The sequence below is a fragment of the Arctopsyche grandis genome, chromosome 7 (assembly GCF_051622035.1).
Source record: "Arctopsyche grandis isolate Sample6627 chromosome 7, ASM5162203v2, whole genome shotgun sequence".
NCBI lineage: Eukaryota > Metazoa > Arthropoda > Insecta > Trichoptera > Hydropsychidae > Arctopsyche > Arctopsyche grandis.
In genome coordinates this window covers 19,435,558-19,457,570 of record NC_135361.1, presented here as the reverse complement: position 1 = coordinate 19,457,570, position 22,013 = coordinate 19,435,558, and the positions used below count along the sequence as shown (strand labels likewise).

The 22,013-nt window shown below is 31.4% G+C and overlaps 1 protein-coding gene across 1 annotated transcript in view; it reads left to right on the top strand.

The window, feature by feature from the left end:
* Elk (Eag-like K[+] channel) overlaps positions 1 to 22,013 on the top strand; it is an 88,622-nt gene that overhangs the window by 37,782 nt on the left and 28,827 nt on the right. Inside the window, exon 3 of the mRNA XM_077434958.1 lies at positions 17,992 to 18,129. Within this exon, the coding sequence (XP_077291084.1) occupies positions 17,992 to 18,129 (138 nt within the window). The remainder of the gene's footprint in view (positions 1 to 17,991; positions 18,130 to 22,013) is intronic.

Below are 22,013 nucleotides of genomic sequence, written 5' to 3'. Positions count from 1 at the left end.
TCGTTTATTTTAAAGCAGAATCTTATTAATTTTATCGCTTTAATGCGATAAGCCGGTCGATTATGTTTTCGGTTGAATTCGGGTATGTTTGATTTCGAATCTTATTCCGAACAATATTCCCTACAGCGAGCGTAATAGGTGTTTATATAAGTATGGTTGTTTAAGTTTATAAATATAATATTTGAATGTATTTTATACAGACTATACAGATATACATAATCTTTTTGCTTAATGGAACATAATATTATACTTAATTTATATTTATGTTGATATTTTTGTCTCGTAAAGTATTTTCTTAATATTTGAATTATTCAAATTACTTTTATTTATATACATACATACAATATTTACAATTTAAAAAAAATATATTGTAACATTTAAAAATATAAATGTACAATTTAAAAGTATTTTCTAATATATTAAAGAAAAAACAGCAATAGAAATCTTTTTAATATATTATAAATCAAAAGAGCACATAAAAACGTGTTTAAATTTTCGCATGATCACAAAACTTCGTCTATTACATAGATGAAGTAAAAATTATGTTTCTCTAATATATTATTTGTTCACTTAATAAGAAATAAGACTTAAATCCTTTAATAAAAAAGACCATTTGATAAAACCACAAATCCGTTATTTTAATTACATAGGTCAGCATTGTAATATCAAATGCGGGCATTTGATAAGTTACTTTTATAATAGAAAAATATAAAGCAACCTAAAATAAATGAAATGCGCGTTAACGAATCCTACATATATGTATGTACATACATATGCGCATCTCAAATATATTCACTTTCGTTTTGTTCTGATGTTGCCACATCTGTCGACTGATATAATGACCAAGCACCATATTTTTCATTTTTTAGTTGTGCACTTTTTGATTGTCAAAAGATCGAAACATTTTTTGTTTTTTCATGTTAAAAATAAAATATTGCACAATGGAATATTTTTTATCTGGCAAAAAACTATTTATTTATACATAATTTTAGCTATTAGCTAATTTACAAAAAAAAAAATACATTTCAATAACTTATATCTAAAATTCTATATTTAACTTATATGTACTTTCCCTCACAGAGAGCTCTCTTTGCTCCTCGCAAGAATACATCCATGGTCTTAGAAGACCTGATGCACTCAGGGAGGGCGTTATACATTAGTACACCCCTGTGAAAGACACCCCCAGCTGTCTTTATTTTTCTTACTCTACCTACAACTAAATTATTCTTATTTCTAGTGTAATGATTATGAATATCTCTATTTCTTATTCTATAATATTTAAATTAATCGGGTAATAACTCATGATCTAACTTATAAACAAACGATAATGTGCTTAGCTTCAAACTATTATTAATACTCAACCATCGCAGTTCATGTAACATACTTCTAATACTTTTTAATCTACCAACATTCAAAATACCTCTCATAGCTTTATTTTGTAATTTTTGTATTTTGTATTTGTTAACTAAACAAGTTAAGCATAGTGGCACAATAAACTACGTGTGGAAAGACAATTGTATTATAGACTAAAACTTTACTTTTTCTACTTAAAACATTTCTTAACCTACACAAAACACCCACTTTCCTAGCCATTTTTTTTATAATATATTCAGCATGTACTTTAAAATTCAGTCTTGAATCTATGTAAAAAATGTACAACTTCTTTTATTCTCATGCGCAAAGATTCGTTCTAAAGAGCCAAGTTATTTTTCTAAATTTACCGTTAAATCGTACCCTTCAAATATATACATATGTATGTATATATTGTAAGAATGAAGTTCGAAATATATTAAATTTGCAAATACAACGCTTCATGTAGTGTTTTATATGTACATATGTTTGTAATATTTCATTTTTAAAGTCGTTAGATTGCCCCGTCATATCCTTTTGTTTTTATACATTACATAAATATGGCCCAGTGAAATTGCCTTCAATCAAATTGTGGCACGCGTGACCTCATCAAACGACGCGTGCCACAGTTCGTTTGTCTGTGCCGTTTGTCGAGAGCACAAAGGCGCAAAATACGACGGTTGCGTTATTATGACTTGAGGAAAGTTACAATTCGATCAGGGTAAGATACGGCGAGGGTAGGGGGGTGAGATGGTGAGACCGCGTCGAACTAATTCAATTACTTACAGGGGTTGATAATCACTAGCCGACATCTCGCCGACTTTAACGCTATTAATGTGCACTCGGCAAAAACGAACCAAGCCCCCCGTTGTGGGATACATCGAAAACTATGTATACAATATTGTAATATATGTGTTGTTCCATTAAACCGAATTATCTAAACAGTATTAAACGTTGAGGTTATTATAGTCATGCTCGAGTATAAATTGGATATATAGATAAGGTATATTATGCGGGTCTACCTCACGGGCCCGAATGTGAAAAGCCGGAAAACGCAAATATCGGAAGGCAAAGATCGAAAATCGAAAGATCTTAAGTCGAAAGATAAAAAAGGGTGCATGGTAAACGGTACATACTCACTTAATTTGCGCGAGCAGGATACAACAGGAACAAGGGGAACAGGATTTTCCTCCCGTATTCTGCACGCGCACATTAATACGGGAGGATATTGGATATTGGAAGATGCTTGAATATGATAAACTTATTTTAAAGTCTATCTTGCTTAGCATGTATTGTTTTGAAATCGAAATATACTAGTATATACTAGTTGTTTTACCCGGCTTCGCTTAGTGTTTGTAATATAAACTGCTTAAACATGGCGAATCTAATAGTAAATATTCATTTGTTTTTTTTATTAAATTTATTTGAATCAAAAAAAATATAGGTATAATTTTTATTGAAGTTTCTTTGACGATAATTCAACAAATTGAATTATCGTCATAGAAACTTCGTTTTGTTTTCGAAGTTCCAAACCAAAGATACAAACTTACAAAGTCTCTTTCGAAATTATATATTGGATATGTATGTATGTACATGCTTATGCAATTGTTATGGGTTTTTTTTGAAAATAAAATATTAAAATACAATAAAATTATGAATATTTTGACTAATTAAAAATTAGACAGATTTGCGTTACGCTTTGGGTCATAAATTCACCGCAGATGATTTTAGGTCTAATAAAAATATTTTACTGCCTTGCGGTCCTTCGATCAAATCTTATCTGCAAATATTAGGATTCTTTCTTCATAATTTGAATTGTGGCGTAACGTTTGCACAGCGGGCATACCTAATGTGAAATTTTGGAAGTTTAATTAAATTCGGTTGTAATGTTATTTTTTGTAATTTTTATTGTTTCCAAATATGAATTTGAATTTCTATGAATAATTACATCTAGTGATGACGGGTAGACAAACAAACGATCAGTCGTCGGTAAATATTCAAAGCGATCAATCAAATTGTCGAAAATTCGCTAAATTCCATTTAGATAGGGATAGAAGAAAAAATACCACATAATGAGATATTTGCCAATAAACGGGTATTGATGGAAGCGCAATCGATTTCCCCCATCCCGGTCGCGTAGGATGCGTACGAATCATGGATGGGAAAATTTTCTTATTGTTCTATTTTCCACGAACGATATAAAAGAAAATGCCGTTTTAGGTATTTTCTTTTTCGAGACAGTGTAGGTGTAAGACTAGAAAGATACGTTTAGCGAGCGCGTGATTCTAACGAGATGGAAAGCTCGTGGAAAAGCTGGGGAAACTCGAGACGTCAGAACGCGATTAGCGGCACAATTTCCACGCGAACAATTCCGAATCCCGCGGGATCTGGGATCACCTTTGTCGGGTCGTTCGCGATACGTAGGGTATCAATCGAAAAAAGGCTTTAACTGTGTTTCGATTTAACTTTTTTTATTATTTTATTGGAACATCGGCAACGTAGGCGTTGCTCAGTCTTATATCACCATCAAAGGATATGTCTAATGCGATAATATTTCAATATTACACAATAATCCTCGTATGTTTTGATATTTTGAATATTCATCTTAGAATTTAAAAGTTTCAATTTCATTCAGGTATATAATATTAAATGGGTTTGGATAGTTAATTTAGCAAGTTCATAAAATATATGTATGACACGTTTTTACGTTTACTTTTTAATCAAAAATAAACAAGTTATATATAATTATGATACGTTGAAATTATTTATTATTCTTCTTTCTCGATTGCTTAATGCTGAGCGTCTTGGGTATTGGTGTCATCTTGGATTTGATTGACGATTCACCTCCATTCCTCCCGGTTCTGTTAAGAGCAACGTTAAGGGATGATCCCACCAGTTCCTCGATTTGGTCAGACCATCTCTTGAGAGACCGTCCTCTCGCTCGCCTTCCCTACAGCGTTTCGGTGACTACCAGCCTCTCCAGACATTCTACATTCTTCTTGGCCAAAGTTCGAAAGAACCTCTTTCATAGATATTGTGGAGTCTCTCTTAGACTGTCAGCTCTTTGAGGATTGAGATATTCGTGAGTCTCGCGGGCATTGGTAGTCGCAGAATTCGTCTCCATGTCTCGACTCTATAGAATGTAATGTGGAACACTAGAGATCGCACCAGACGAATTGTTGTTTTCTCATAATATATGGAGCGGCTCTTCCATATTTTTATCAGACTGACCATACCGTTTTCGCCAATCCTATTCTTCTGCGGATTTCCGATTGGCATCCTTCTTCCCTTGAGATCAAGGCACCTACATAGGTAGATAAAGTCGTCGACTTCCTCATAGTCTTCTAGAGCGTTGCATTTTATGAGAGTCTCAAATCTGTCAATGAATAGGATTTTGATTTATTTTTGTTTATCTCTGACGCAAGTGTCTACTCTCTATCCCTATTCTATGTACGTAGTAGTTCAGCCATTTCATCCTAATTGCTGCCCACTAACGTCGTGTCGATTGCGAATCTTATGTTACAAATCTTTCTGCCGCCTATTGTTACTCGACCTTCCCATCCGTCGAGTTATCTTCTCATTATGATTCCTTATGTATGTATGTTAAAAAAATCAAGAGACAGAATGCATCCCTGTCGGACGCCTTTTTAGACCTGAAAACTTTTCCGAAAGAAACATGTCTATTCTTACTGTAGCCGTATTATGTACCTCCATATACATATATGTATAAATTATGAAAAAGTGTTATAAGTTATTTTGGGACACTCATCTATTCTAAGACTTTCCATAGACAGTTCCAATTGTCACAGTCGAAAGCTTTTGTGTAATCTATGAAAAAATTATTACGGGAGCCTTGAATTCTCCACTTTTCTCTATTATTTGTCGTATATTTAAATTTTGTTCTCGCGTGCCTCTGCTTTTGGTAAATCCAGCTTGTTATTCCGGAATTTATCAGTCAAGGTAGTGTTTCAGTCTTGCCTTCAGTATACAAAGCAATTTACTTGGATAAGAGATGAGTGAAATACTTGAATGAAAAATGTGAAAATTACAGAACAATATCGTTCTGTTATTTTCACTTTTTTCGTAGATCCTTCTTATGATTTGGGATAAATTAATATTTACATAATATTAAATGTCACCCATAAAAATTCAAATCTCTTTTCGAAAATTTATCTCAAATGTATGTACATATGTACATATGTATGTGTCGAAACAAAAGTCTTTTACCAGTATCGTATAATTTTTTTTTACTTATGCCTATCTCGAATTATAATTTACATTAAAATTGAAATATGTTCTTTAAATATCAACATACATATATACATACATATAGTTTGGTCTTCACATAATAACGTTATATAAATATTTTATTCATTCAATTATATGACCATTCGTCTTCAGAATTCGTCACCGAATAATACCAACGTAGGTGTGTAAATGATTTTATTTTATTTCATTCAATCAACATGCACATTCGTCTTTACACATCGCTACAATTTAACGATTTTACAGAAGCATTGTAAACATTATACAAAGCAAATACTATCAACATCCACAGAGACATCTATGAACAGATTTGCAGTATTTATAACAAATCAGAAAAAAATCAAGATGCTGACTTACTCAAATTTTGCGAGAGAGATAATCCAGGGATGCCAATTTGTAGGAACAGTTTCAATGGAAATCAGATAAATTGTCAAATTCTGAAAGGAAATGATTGAGCCCGTGACCACTTAAATGCTAACCCCTATGCTGCTAGCTAACGAATAATGATTTTTTATACTTAGTTGTATATCACTCCTAAATAATTTATGTATGTAAAGATGTATATATATATACATATATATATATAATTATGTGCTGTGCGAGCTTTGTGAAGAACCTTTCCACCATGATTGTGTGGGGATTTCGGAAACAAAATACAAAAAAATGACGTCAAAGAATAAGGAAAAATGGCGATGCGTTTCTTGCCGTATCCATCCTAACCCCCTTCCGCCGTCTCAGTCCTCATCACTAATGCTCAGTTCTCAAGATTCAGTCATCAGTCCTCAGCCATCTTTATTTGATATACTTAATGAAATTAAATGCTTTCGAGCAGACTTTAATACCATGAAAAATGAGTTTGAAAACATAAAATCTGTAATCACAGACATAAACAATAAATTATTCACAATAGAGGCTAAGTCTGATGAATTTGATGGGAGACTAACCACTGCTGAAAAGAAAATTTCCTGCTTTTCTGATGTAAATAAAGGTTTAATTGAGGCGCAAAATACTATTGTTGAACTGAAACAAGAAAACAATCTGCAAGATCAATTCTCTAGAAAAAACAATGTAGAAATATCCGGCATACCTATGAAAAAGGGTGAAAATCTAGTGTCTATATTATATGACTTATGTGCTGTCGTGGGTCACAAATTGTGCGACACAGATATTGACACCATACACCGTGTGCGGCCGTACCCGTCCCAGGGCGTTGCAGGTTCACAGCAACAGCAACAGCGAGAGGGCAACAGCGATGTGAGTGTGCGCACGTCATCAGTGGTCGTACGGTTCACTCAGCGCCGTCGTAAGGACCTGCTGATGGCGGCCGTGCGCGCCCGCCGCGGCATCACCACCAACGACATCAATATTCCAGGCCCGCCCACCACCCGGATATACGTAACGGATCACCTTACACCAACGAATAAATTATTATTGAAGCGAGCACGCCAATTGAAAACTGAATATAACTACGCCTACTTGTGGGTTAAAGATTGCAAGATCATGATTAGAAAAAGTGCGAGCTCCAATATCATACAAATCTCAAAAGAATCAGATCTTTGCAAAATCAAATGACTAAGTGCAATATTAAATTTTAATAACCTAATAATTATCTATGCATTTATTGTCTACTGGTCTGCATCACATATTATAATGTATGTGCAAACAATTATGTACGTATGGCTATATAATTTATTATTTTTATTATTACTATATAACTATGCTATTTACATATATTTTACTCATAAACTAAAAAAGGTACGAGTTCATTTTTATATTTGTGTCCATGTATACCTTTGCATTTCAACTGGTATCACCAAGGATGGTTTGCTTAATAATTCCATATCTTTATCTGTGTATGCAGTTATGTGTATGTTTATATGCATATATCTATTTTCATTTATGCATATGGATATTTATATTTATATCACTACGTGCTCTATCTACTTCCTTTTTTACAATGTCTTCTAATCGTCTTGTCATTTATTATCAAAATGTCAGAGGTCTCCGAACTAAATCTGACTCTTTTCTTCAAAATGTATTAGTTAATAATTATGATATTATCTGTCTATCAGAAACTTGGCTAAATGACTCATTCAATAATAGTGAGTTTTTTGATGCCAGATATCAGGTGTTTCGACGTGACAGAGATTATTCTCTTCATAACCAAATATTTGGTGGTGGTGTAATCATAGCTGTGAAAAATAATCTACCCTCTGTCATTCAAAATAATTGGTTAACTTCCACAGAAGACCTTTGGATTACTATTACCACTAAATTTTTTAAACTAAATATCTGTACTGTCTATATTCCTCCTGGTAATTCTCACCAAACTCTATTAGTTACCCATTTAAATAAAGTATCTGATCTAATAACCAATTATCCAGAGGATCGATTCATTTTACTCGGTGATTACAATCTTCCCACTATTGATTGGACAAAATACGACTCAAATCTGCATCTATTTCCTTCCAATTGTATTAATTTTTCTTCCCTTTCCTTTACTCAATTCTTATCTTATAATAAACTTTATCAATACAATTATTTGTCAAATACTAATAATCGTATTCTTGACCTAGCTATTAGTAGTTTCCCCTTATATATTTCTCGTGCTGACTCTACGCTAATCCATGAAGATTCTCATCATTTATCCTTTTGCATCTCAATAATTTACAACAAATCTTCACCCTTGAATTATAATTATAATAAAACTTTCCTCTTTAGAAAAGCTGACTATGCTACAATTATTCCAATTTTAAGCGATATCAATTGGAATTCACTTTTGTCCAATTTAAATATTGATTTAGCTTGTAAAAAATTTTACGATACCTTACAAAATATTATTGAATGCCACGTCCCTTTTACTCTTAAATCTAAGCGTACCAAATATCCCCCTTGGTTTACATCGTCTCTTATTAAAATAATAAAAGAAAAAAACAAATTCCATAAAAAATTTAAAATTTATTCAAATCCCTTAGATTATCAAAGTTTTTCACTATTAAGAGCTCGAATTAAAAAATATTCTTTAATCTGCTTTAGAAATTATATTTCTCTTATTCAAAATAATATTAAAACTAATCCCAAATCATTTTGGTCATATATAAATTCAAAAAAAAATACCTCCTCTTCATATCCTTCCGTAATGTATTATGGAAATAAGTCGGCTTCACATGGTTCTGAAATCTGTACCATTTTTGCTGACTATTTTGACTCCACTTTCAATCGTGATTCTACCATTAACCTTTCTATCTCTAATACAGATACTTCTTCTTGTAACTTATCTACTTTTCATTTTGACTTATCTACTGTACTCAGTCACATCAACTCTCTCAATGTTAATCTTGGTGCGGGTTGTGATGGTTTGCCTTCTTTTTTCCTTGTTAAATGTGCTGTCCCATTATCTCTTCCCATAACAATCCTTTTCAATCTTTCTATGTCGAACGGTAAATTTCCTGACTATTGGAAATTATCTTACATCACCCCTATTTTTAAAAAAGGTGATAAGAATCTTATTGAGAATTACCGTCCTATATCTAAACTATCTGTCATTAGTAAAATCTTTGAAAAAATTATCTATAATTTCCTTTTCTCCAATTTCAAAAACTACATTATACCTGAACAACATGGTTTTTTTAAGGGGAGATCGGTAGAGACTAACCTGCTTAATTTCACTAGTACTCTCACATCTTATATGGACAAACGAATCCAAATAGACGTCGTTTATACGGATTTCTCTAAAGCTTTTGATAAAATCAATCACAACCTTTTACTCAATAAACTTTGGTCCCTTGGAATCCGAGGAAATTTATTTCGTTGGATCTCTTCGTATATACTAAATCGTCACCAAATCATAATTCTCAATGGTTTTAGATCATCACTTAGACATATTCCTTCCGGTGTCCCACAAGGGTCGCATTTAGGTCCCTTATTCTTTTTACTCTATATTAATGATATCTCATACATCTTCAAACATTCCTTTATACTTCTTTACGCTGATGATTTAAAAATTTACAAACCTATATACACCATAGACGATTGTCATAAGATACAAGAAGATCTAGATAGATTCTCTATATATTGTTTAAATAATGATCTTTTTATTAATCTAGAAAAATGCTCTATTTTAAATTTCACTAGAAATAAGTCAATTATTACTAATCAATATCAATTAAATCATTCAATCCTTAACACGTCATCTTCTATTAAGGATCTTGGTGTAATACTCAATAATAAACTAGATTTCTCTGAACATATTTCTTTTATTACCAACAAAGCATTTAAATCTCTTGGATTCCTACTCCGCTCAACAAAACCCTTTAATGATCCTTATGTACTAAAATTACTTTATTTTTCCTTTGTAAGGTCTCACCTTGAATTTGCCTCAATTATCTGGTCACCTTTTTATTTATCCCATATTAATTGTATTGAGAAAGTTCAACTTAAATTTATTAAATCCTTACGCTACCTTTTTCCTACCTATACCCATTCTACTGTTTCCGACATTTTAAAAATCCTTTCTTTTAACAATCTTTCTGTCAGGCGACGACATTCTGATGCTATATTCTTCTTTAAGCTCATAAATGGTTTCCTTGATTGTTCTGATTTACTGAATAAGGTTAATTTCAGAATCCCAGTTCGATACCCTAGACGCGTTACACTCTTTTCACTTGATCCTTTCAATACTAATTCCCAAAAATATTTTTATCTGCAGCGCGTTTATCGTATGTTTAACGGAGAGCTGAATGAGGTTGATCTGTTTGGTATTTCCCTACATCAATTCAGGTCTAACATCAAGAGAATCTTGACCGATTGATTCATTTTTTCTTCTATTCTATTTTTCCAATATTTCCATTATTTTTATACTTTAGTTTAGTTATGTAATGTGCTATTTAATCATATTATAGCTTTCATTCCTTTCCATTTCATTTGTTTATTTTGTATTTACCTTTTTCATTTGTTTTTTATATTTGTAAATTTCAATTTCTTCTTATATTCTATCTTATAACCTTTTCCAAATATTTTAATACTATAGTTTAATTATGCAATGTACTACATATTTTGTCATGCCTTTATTCTTTACTTTTTAATTTGTTTTCCTTATATTTATCTTTTTCATTTTTGTAAAAATCTATTATTGGACTCGGGTGTTACATATATTATTTATTTACTTTTTGTGTTTTTTATACCTATCTCTGTACATCCTGTCTGTTGATTTTTCAATTAATAAAATAAAATAAAATAAAAATAAAATATATATATATATATATATATATATATATATATATATATATACATACATATATATACATACTTCTCCATCTTCTGACCTCTATAATGCGGACTGTCATGGTCCTCCAGCTTTCTTGACACTCCACTAGCGTTTTTCCTGACCTGGTCACTCCATCTTGTTGAAGATCCTCTTCTTCCTCTGCTTCCCTCAACTCTCTCTTGGATGATCAATATTTACAGGCTGGTCTCTGGTCTCTGGTCTCACCTTCTAAAAAGCCCAATGACTTGGATGATACGCCTAAGACAAATGAATTGCTAACCGTCAGCTATTGCAGCATGTTCAAGGGATTCTGAGCATCCGTTTCCAGAACCACATCTCTACCTTTCTTGAGCTTGAATCTTCCACGTCTTTACTCCGTATAGAAATACGGGGGAAATCAAAACTTGGACCAGATGCATTTTCATACACACGATGATACCCCGATCTTTTCAAATTTTGCTCAATTTCGACATTGAACTTTTCGCCATGCCGATCTGCTTTTTTATTTCACACATATATATTAATTGTGTTTATTTGATATACCTAATACCATTATTGATTTCATTCTGGTCTACCATTTATCAAAAAAAATCTTTTATGATCATTTTTTTGTAATATTTGTTATATTTTGTTATATGTGGGTAATCTGAAATTGCATTCGTCCTAATTCAGTTAGTTCCGAGTTTCGGCGAATAATCTCGGCAAAGTCTAAACTAAATGTCGAGTTTACGAAATTCTCGAACATATTCTCAGTTAAACTGATTATTTAAACGTTTCAGAGTTTAAATTTCATAGCGACTCTTACAGTTTATTAGCGCTTCGCACACTTCAGCGAGACTTGATAAGCGGGAAGTAGACACAAAATAAGCGTCATCCCTCTCCAGTCCGTCAAACTTTATGAGATTTCATCGTCCCGATTTTGAGGCGTTCATAAATTATTCTAAAATATATACAAAAACATTATTCGTCTAAGGAAAAATAAATATTTGTGAAAACAAACAACAACAATAGCTATTTTTGTTGTAGTATTTCAATGCGCTAACAATTTTCATTCCAATTTTTTTTCGTTCAATGCTGAATTTTCAATTATTTAAATCTTACGAGCGCTCTTCCCGTGAAAAGTAAATATAATAAATATTTAAACGAGCTTTTACCAGTGTTACGCACAGTAGTATCATATTGAAATTATGAAATATATACAGCAAGTAAGATACGCCATTTTCATCTTTCACTCGACCAATTTCTCAAGTACCATACTCATGATTTTATTAAAAATAAAGATTCCCTTCTTTTAAATAAGTATGTAAACAACATCTTATATCTTTAATTATTTTTATGGAGCTTATTGCATATCAAATAAATAAGTACAATATAATATTATGAAAACGTTTCACCTAAGTAAAAATATTTTAAAGCTTATTTAAAATATTTTAAATTTTTAATTTTTTACGTAATATTTGAAATTTTAAATGTGTATTTTTTTTTAAATTTACATACAAAATCAATCCAAGGAAATAACAAAAACCGTGAATCATTTCCGGTCGACAGATTTTTACCAACCCTAACATATCCGATGAAAATGTTAATATGAAATTTCAGCTCGATATAATCGAGGAATTTACAACAAAATTCGTTTTCATAATATATAAAACCTTATTAAAAAATAATAAATTGACGCTTTAATAAATTTTTTATGATTAATTTATAATGAAATGAAAATTATGTATGTTATATGTATCAAAATTGTTTTGATGATGTGAAATAAAATTTCTAAATACATGCAATGTTCACAAATACTCAAAAATAATATGACACGTATATTTTTTACAACAATTAAAATGTATTTAATTTATTTTGAAAATATTTGCAAATAAAAATTGAGAACATAACAATTTACAAGTAACGTTAACGTTCATCCAGTTCTCGTCACCATGAAATGACGAATACCTAATCAATCAATTACCCAGTATCTAATTTGTCAAAATTAAGTCTCAGAATTGTATGATTGATTGCTTTTAACAATTCTTATGTATGTATGTATTTACATACATACTTTCTCAGTTACAATATTTTCAAATCGCATACATTATTATCTCTAATTGTGGATATATGTATGTATGTAAATACATACATATGTGCTTCCATTAAATCTAGCTACTAAATCGCCAATTTTGCGAACTAGTCCCCATATAATCCGCCACAGTGTGAAAGTCAATTTGACTTCTGTTAAATTATGGCAGTCGTTCGTTAATTCGATAAGATACAGGTCACGTTAAAGTCCGTGCTGTGGCGTTAGTTCGTTAATGGGAAAACCGTGTAACTGTGAAACTAGCTAAACCGACGCGACGGGTCAATGCTACGATTCGGTTTAAACGATTCGAATTATCCAGTAACGTGATTTTTAGACCCAATTATCTGGTCCATCGTCTTATCCGATCGAATGTAATTACACGGCGTCGTCTTCGGCCTAATCGTCTATCGCCCGAGACAACTTTTCAGGAAGGATATCTACCTACCTACATAAATAAAAGGGAAAAAATTGTGGAATTTATCCTCAAGGAAGGATCAGGCACGTTTCTCGGTAGGCAGCACCACGATGAATTCTGAATTGCGAATTTAAGTCGAATAGGTCGTTGATTGGTTGTCAATGTAATTAATGCAATGTCGAGGCGTGAATTCGTGGATATTTTATGGTGTTGCTATCTTTGAGTTGAACTCACAGTTCAATTAAGGAGTGAAGCGAACATTTTATATTTATTTTGAGGGTCTTCATCTTTCCATCTGCTAGTATTGTGGCACATTTTCTTTTTTCGTGTATTTGATTTGTTATATTTATTTCGTATATTCGTATATGTATTTCAGGAATATCTTCCTAGTCGTGATCTACAAAATGTCCTCTTACATGAGCGATTCAAATCCTTTTTGATCTTTCATTTGGTTACAGCTTGTATCTTTCAAATGAATGAATTTCATGAACTTGATGTATTTAATCAATGCATGTATAATTTAGTAAAAGTTTACGAAATGATATTGGAATAAATATATACATAATTCCAAATTTTTATATAAATACTTGAGGATTGTGGAAAAGGAGATGATGAAGAAAGTAATTTAATTTAGGAAGAAGAGAGTGTATAACTTAAGGCCTAAGCAAAATTTTTATCACTAATTAAAGGCAATGAATACTTCAAAAATATTAATATTTATAAATCTGTGACGAAATCTTAATAAAATTTAAATTTTCCTTCTGTAATCAAAAAGGAAAATTTTAATAGACATACATTTGAATTTTATGTAAGATCTGTGTAGTGTAGTGGTTTATTTTAATAGATCAATATATGTACATATGTACATATATGAATTTCAGTATTGATTGAATGAAAAATGAAACAATTTGTTATTTGTTATCAATTCATTATTTGCAAAGAAATGCTTTTATTCGAATACCATAATAATACACCTAAAGTTCCGTTTATAATATCCAGCACTGAGCGCCAACAGCTCGGCACAGCAAAGTATATATGTATGTACGTTCATACTTGTTTTGGACGAGTGCAAGGCAAAATCGGCTTACATATAATAGTATATACATATGTAAATTACAAAGTCGTATCGTCGAGTCAATATTGTCACAATATGACGCTCCCGAAAATATTCATATGCACACGCAAAAGTTTCGTTAGTACGGGTGCACTCGCCAATATCACGTCTTACATAAATATTTCTACAGTGGTCGAAGAAAACCAGTTTTGTTTGATACGTTTCGGTGAAAAATATGTACTGCTGTGTAATATGAATCGATCGTGTCGGCTGCTGTTTCGGTACGCCACGTACGTCTTACGGAAGATATGAATGTGTCCATATAGAATATACTAAAGAATATTTTTCGTATTGCTGTTTACGTACAGTTGCCGGCTTGAGATGTGATGGTATACGGCTTATAATACATATAAGCGAATCTTTTTTCAATGTATACAAAGTGATATGGATTGTTTAAATCTTTTTATATTGTAAGTGTACATAATATTCCATTCAACGCAATTCCAAGAAGCGTATGATAGCACAAACATGACATTTTATATTTCGCAGCACAAAAGTGTTGGTTCACCATCGTTCAGCTGATTCTCGGTATAGGCTAACATTGTTTCCGATTCAACGTACGTACATAAATCGGAAATAGCTTTTCTGAAAATATCTTGGGTGTTGCACAAAGACACAAAAGTTTGACGTGGTTTTGAGAGTCGATGCTGAACGCACGCACACACAATACAAATAAACAAGTCGAAATTTACGATGTAGTAAGCGAATTTTGGCCGGCTTCAAACAAATATTTGCAAGGTGAACCATTCATAATAGTTTATTATTGGAAACGGGTGAAATTTTCCCGGAATACAGTCTAATTATAAACAGAATTTTTGCATACTTGAAACGTGTAACGAAAGTTAACCTTAAAAACATAACCACTTTAATTAAACTCGTTTGATCTATGTGCATATACACGTGTTATGATTCTATAAAACGGTCGATTTACTTGTAAGGAACAACCCTCTAAAGGGATTTAAGATTTTCTTGAAACAAACAAACAATAATATATATTATAAATTACAAATAATTTTTCATACATACATACACCGAATTAATCTTCACAAAATAAATATAATAATTTCATAAAAAAAATAATATACGTTGATCTCAGAAAGCAATGACTACTTTCTGGCTCTGAATCCTTATAATCCAGCTTCTGTAGACGTCTTCGTATAGTTCGCGAAGAAAATTTTATATTTTGCTCCATTTTTTACTACTCCAGTTAACTTAAATGCCCGTTTTTGGTCTTTTAATAGATATTTTTGTTAAAATGAGATCACGACAGAGTGTTCTCTTTCCTATTCTTCCGATTTTTGATCGATTTTTTTATAACCACTCTTACTATACGTTTAATTTCATCTGGACCGCACATCGCGTTAATTTAAGGTTTTTGAAAATATCATCTATTCCGACCCTTGAAAATGTATTTTAAACATCTGAGCCCTACTCCCCTCACTCGTTTCCCGTATTTTTGGCATTTTTTTAATAAAATAAGATGCATTTAATTTAAAAATAGTCAAAAAGAAGAAAAAACAGAAACGAAACCAGAGACCAAATTAAAACCACTCATCTCGAAACACTGATTTGCGTATAAAGCAGAGCTGTGAAGTGATGGACTTTTCTTGTCAACGTATTAAATTTTTATTAATAATAAAAATAATAGCGATTTTCAAAGTTAAAGGAATTAAAAAAAATCACTAAAAATTGCCATGTAACCCAATTTATTGAATTTTTGGTAGTGAAATTGGTATAAATGCTTAAGTAAGTATGTATGTTCATAGTATATGTGTATGGATTTCATTCACAAACAAATCAATTTAATAGAAAAAGTAAGAGACGCGGGACACATCGGTGTTGGCCAGAACACATCACATTGTGTGCAATTCAACGCTTTTATTTAAAATGTCATTTAAATGTATGATTTACTTCAATAAAATTAGAGACGTACACAGTTGACGAATATCGTAATACTATTAATTAAAAAATAATAAAATGGAGTTGGAGTCGGTTGTTGTTTTACGACTTCGATTCCTCTTTAAATGCTCTGACTCCACATCTCTGGTATAAACGACATTTTTTTAAAAGTAATTAGCGACCCAAGGAAGAGAAAATAGAGTTGAACAATAGAGGATTTTCTAGTAAAATGTGATGCAGGTAGTGGCTGTTTTAAATACTCTAGTATTTTCCGTCAAAAGCATTTTTTACAAGTGGTCTAATGCATTTGTCCACGACTGTATATGCATGCAGTTAATTGGAAACCAAATTTACATCACAACAACGAAATGTCATATTCGAAGCTTTTTTGCTCTGTATTATATTCATGATTTTATTTAAATTTCAAAATACTTAGCAAAATCCTTTTAAAGTTTGCCGACTTACATATGTAATCGTTGAGATGGTTCCGTACACAATTTTAATCATAAAATTCATAAAAAGTGCATATAAAAGCAACCCTTGAAATCAACTGCGTTACAGTTCTCTAATTTTTAAAAGATGAAAATAAAAAATCAAAAACTGAAATTTAATATACATATGTACACATATTAAATTTTCTGCCAAGATCGTGATTTCTCATGTCTCGCGTTTCGATGAATTGTAATTTTTTTTTTGTCATGGTTCATTCTAGTTTTATGACAATGGTCGTACGTGTTCTTTGAGCATTCGTTGCCGGTAGTATTCATCATCTTTAATGGTTACGAAAAAGCGTATACGGAAATAATGGGAGCATTACTTTCGAAGAGACCGTACTGCATATATGACAAAGTACCTTAATGGCACGGCAGGGATGAAATTCTCACACAAGCCCAAACTGGCCTCCTTCGCTGACCATCCCTTAACTTAATTTCAACTCTGGTTTAACTGGATTATACTCGTACTACTTCGCACAAGGGAAGTGATATAAAACACGTGTAAAAGCGCCTTGTGTTGGTATTGGAACTATTTAATGTATTATATATTTTACAATTTTAATTTATTATGTTCGCCACTACGTTTTGCCTACTGTAGAGAAATATTATATATTGTCGAATGACTTACTTCATCCGGCTCGAGTGAAAAGTTTCAACGGTTCAAAATTTAGAAATTCCCTTCGTCTTCAACTGTAATTTATATGAAAGCGTGTGAAAAGTTCCACTCAGTCGCGTATGAAGAATATCTTTCGAGAGGATGTCTTATTCGGCTATGTATTCAAATCGAGACTGGGGAAAACTTCTTTTTATACGCCTGTATACAATGGGTGTTAATACATATATTTCGAGCATATTATTTTCGAGATTTTGTGAAGTTTTAGCAGTCTCGAAATATTTGTGCAAATTTTTAATACTTTTAGTAATATACGAAACTATCACATGTGAACTTCGCGCATTGAAAGTGCTTCACAGAGTTACATTTTATACTATTCATACTTACATTTGTATATGCTAGATTTCAATATTAACATGAAGACAATATTTTATTTTAATTTAAAAAACATTTTTTTTGTACTTACTAAACTGTGTACTAACCCTTTTTATGTGTGTGAAAAGGATCTCCATTTTGGTGTCTGTTGGACATTGTTCCCATCAAAAATGAAAAAAGGGAAGTGGTTCTTTTTTTGGCATCACACAAGGACATCACAAACACGAAGATGGCCGAAATGTCCACAACTGAAGACTTTGATAGTGGTAAGTCCTTTTTTCCATTCATATAATCATCATTAGTGTATGTATGTTTGAACGTTCCTATCCTCCTATCTATATATATTATATGTCCTAAATATATGTATAAATATTACCTACCTATATATATTATGTATATGCTTAATTCGCTTTTGAAGATTGTATATAATTTTTATTTTTACCGTGATTATGTACATTGTTTATATTCGTGTTTGCCTACCGGTCGTCAAAGTCAGACAACTGTTTCCCAATTCTGTCGTTCTGTTGCTTTTGTTATATATTATATATTTAGAATACATACGTGTGTCTATCATTCCGGAAGATCTGTCCTTCGTCATCTAATCATGCCTTTTTGAATGTTCCACGCGCGTTTCGCGAATCACGTTTTGCTTTGAATATTTGATATGGCATTTTCACGTGTATAAGAACGTTCGGATAACACAATATGTTCAAGGTTTTTAAAAAAAGCAAAGTCTTTTCGTATCGATCTTGTAATAGAAAACATTTCCTCAGGGGCTTATGAATTCAATAGCATGTACATATGTTTTATATATATTATATTATACATCACTAGTTTTTTTTATTAAACCTACAATTGTTTAAGAAATTAGATTTCTAGAACCAAAGTTATATATAATCGTATTATATGTAATGTGATTTCATACTAGCAGTGAAAGTATTCTTTCACTAGCGTTTAGGGAATTCATATTCCGAATGCTTTACAATTACTTTTGATACTTCTAATAATGTTTTCTCCTTCGTCTAACTCTAACAGAAAGTTTTCGATATCTACTTCAGAAGGCAAATTTGATTATATTAGACTAACCTTTGCTGTTTTTCCAAAATACAGCTTCATATGGGGACTGTTTGATTCCTGAATGGAATGCCTATTTTTCAGAAATCGGACAGTCCTCAGTCATTTCTTCCAATTGGTGCTGTTATGATCTAGCATCCAATGCTTTTAATTTTAGCATGCTTTCAATGTCCTGATTTGTGTGATATGCTTTCACCGACTGAATTGGCGAACGTATACTTCTACTCGTGAAATATTAATTTCACTGGGGAATACAGATTCACTGTAACACATAAAAAATTATTAGAAATAATTGGCAATTCTAAATCCATTTTCAAAAAACAATTTTCGAAAATTTGTTAGATGAATTTAAAAATATTAGAAATCTGAGAGAAAATGAAAAATTTTCCTACAGAATCCACATTATATAGATTATATAAATATTCTTCAGAATTTTATTCCAATTACATAGTTAAATAATGTATGAAGGAATAAAAATTTATTTATATAATAAGGTGGTTTCGTATAGCCTTATTACATACAATGTCAAAGGCATTCATCTTACATTTTATAATATGTTACTTTGAGCTTCACCGTGAGTTCAGTGCTTATTTATTACAAGCAATAAAGCAATAAGTATAACACGATACAATACGTATTAGAATGTACATATGTGATAATTATTTAACAATTTACAAATTGGTATAAAGTTGAATATAATACATATAGCGACACGCTGGAGAATATTCAGCAATTTGCTTTAGCTTCCTGTAAACATTCATTGCTCCAATGTTTGTGTATAAAATCTTAGTTAAATGTTTAGACTTTCTATTTGATTTATAGGTTCTTAAGTATATGTTTATGTAGTTATAGATTGGTTTTTGTAGAATAAAGTTTGAGAAACTCTGCAAGTCGGTAAATTAATCGTCGTCGAATTTAACCTTAGACATTCTGTAACGGATTAAGCTCGCTTTGTATTTCTTTTCTAAACGTTTCTCGGTATTAATCATCGATGTTTGCGAAAATGCTCGTCGGTGTTAATGCCCCATAAATAACGTCACAGATTCGAATTAAAATCTATCGTACAATTCCCGCGTTTATATTATAATTTATATAAATTTAATTATATTAGATTGAGCATTAAATTATTATAATGCTTTACGTTGTCGTATAACGTGATTAATCGTCCACTGTCACTTTCGCGAAAGATATTAATTACTAGAAGGTTCAGCCGCGGAGAAAAGTTTATAAAGACGCGTTTCAAAAAATTATACCGTTGAGTTAAACGAAAAGGCTTTGCTATATCGTATGAAAAAAACCTCGCACGTGAGATATTTTACTTTCACTGTTATGTATGTACATTGAATTTTTTGTCACATTTGATGTTGTATGTCAATATGCACCGACTACCTGAATGCGACAAATATTTCGGCTAATCCAAACACAAAACATCTTCCTTGAATGTATGTAATTATATAGTGAATCGTCGATAATCTCAATCATAAATAAAATTAAAGAAATATATAATACTATTGAAGATAATCGACTTTTCACTTGACATCAATTATAATGTTAAGGATATTGTTCAATGTATTTTTTTTATATTTATTGTTATTTATATATGAATATGTATTTTTATACAGTGTGTTCCAAATTCCAAAGCATCCTTGGAACGTGCAATATTCGACATATCGTAGTGTCCATATCTTTTTATCCATTTTTAATTTATGTACGTGGTATGGAATCGAAAGTCAAAAATTGCAAGTTCAAAGCATGAGTCACCCCAAAACCCGCACGCTGTGTATGTTGGTCTCTCGTCAGCTCTTATATATTTTTTTTTCGAAAATATTTTATATATATAAATATATATACTAATATCTAAATTTTACTATTACATATGTATATTTGTATTAATTAAAGTTCAAATTTGACGATGTGTCCCTGTTTAGTGATGGTCTTATTGGTCTTGTTGAATTGACGTACATATACATACATATGATATTCATGCTCGATTCCGAAATTTTCAATTAAAAGTTAGACGAATCTTTCAAAAATTTTATAACTCGAATTATATTGTTTTAAAATTAATTGAAATTTTGTTGAAATTGCTGTCTGCCTTACTTTTGACTGGTTTTATTTACCGTGAATAAGTATAAAATTTATTTTGATTTGAACATCATGAACAAATGTTTCAGGAATAAGTTTTTGATTTCAGCTTCAAACAAGTTTTTTGGTGGTACATATATTATTTTAATTATATCTTACTCATTATGTAGTATATATATAAGCCAACAACTTTGTTAGCTTTGATTGAGAACTGGACATTCAATTAAAGCCTTCCATTTTTATATGGTAGATCATTAAATGAAGTATTAGATTTAGCTTAAAACTCAATTCAAGCATTTTAAGTGTTATTATTTATTTCGAGAATTAATCGTAGATTGAAAATATTGGAATCGTCGAGCGTTTTACAGTCAATTGAAACAACTAATGTATATTTCAATTAAAAGTATTATTATAGGCTATGCTCTTCTCTTAGAGAAGAAAACTTCTAATCCTATAGATTGAGCAGGCATGCCAAATCTTCTAAATTGTAAAACATTGGCCCTCAAACTGTCAAGTCGGTGATGCCAGACGACATTCAACCGCACATCAAAAAGACAGTTTCAAAATTCACCCCATCCGCATTCACCAAAACACCCAAAAAAAAAAAAATCATTCCTTTAAACATATTAGAAATAATATATATTTCACCTAGAATCCTTAATGAAACTATACACCGTTAATGAGATAGTTTTTCACAATCCTTGTAGGTACACCAGTCTAGAAATGAGGTGATTAGAAAACCAAATAGATTGTCTGGACCTTAGTCCTCATGTAAGTGAACGATATCTAGTTTTAAAATGCTTGCAGACTTTTTTAGAAATCAGAAACAATTAATGTGTATTATAAGTATGTACGTTTCGAAAGCAACACGAAAAATGTTTAATATCCATCATGAATTTACAAATATGATGCTTTAATGGCTTGCAGCATGTTGTCCTGAGCGATCTGTCTGCCTGAGATCTATATTATATATAAATGTGTTTTAAATTAA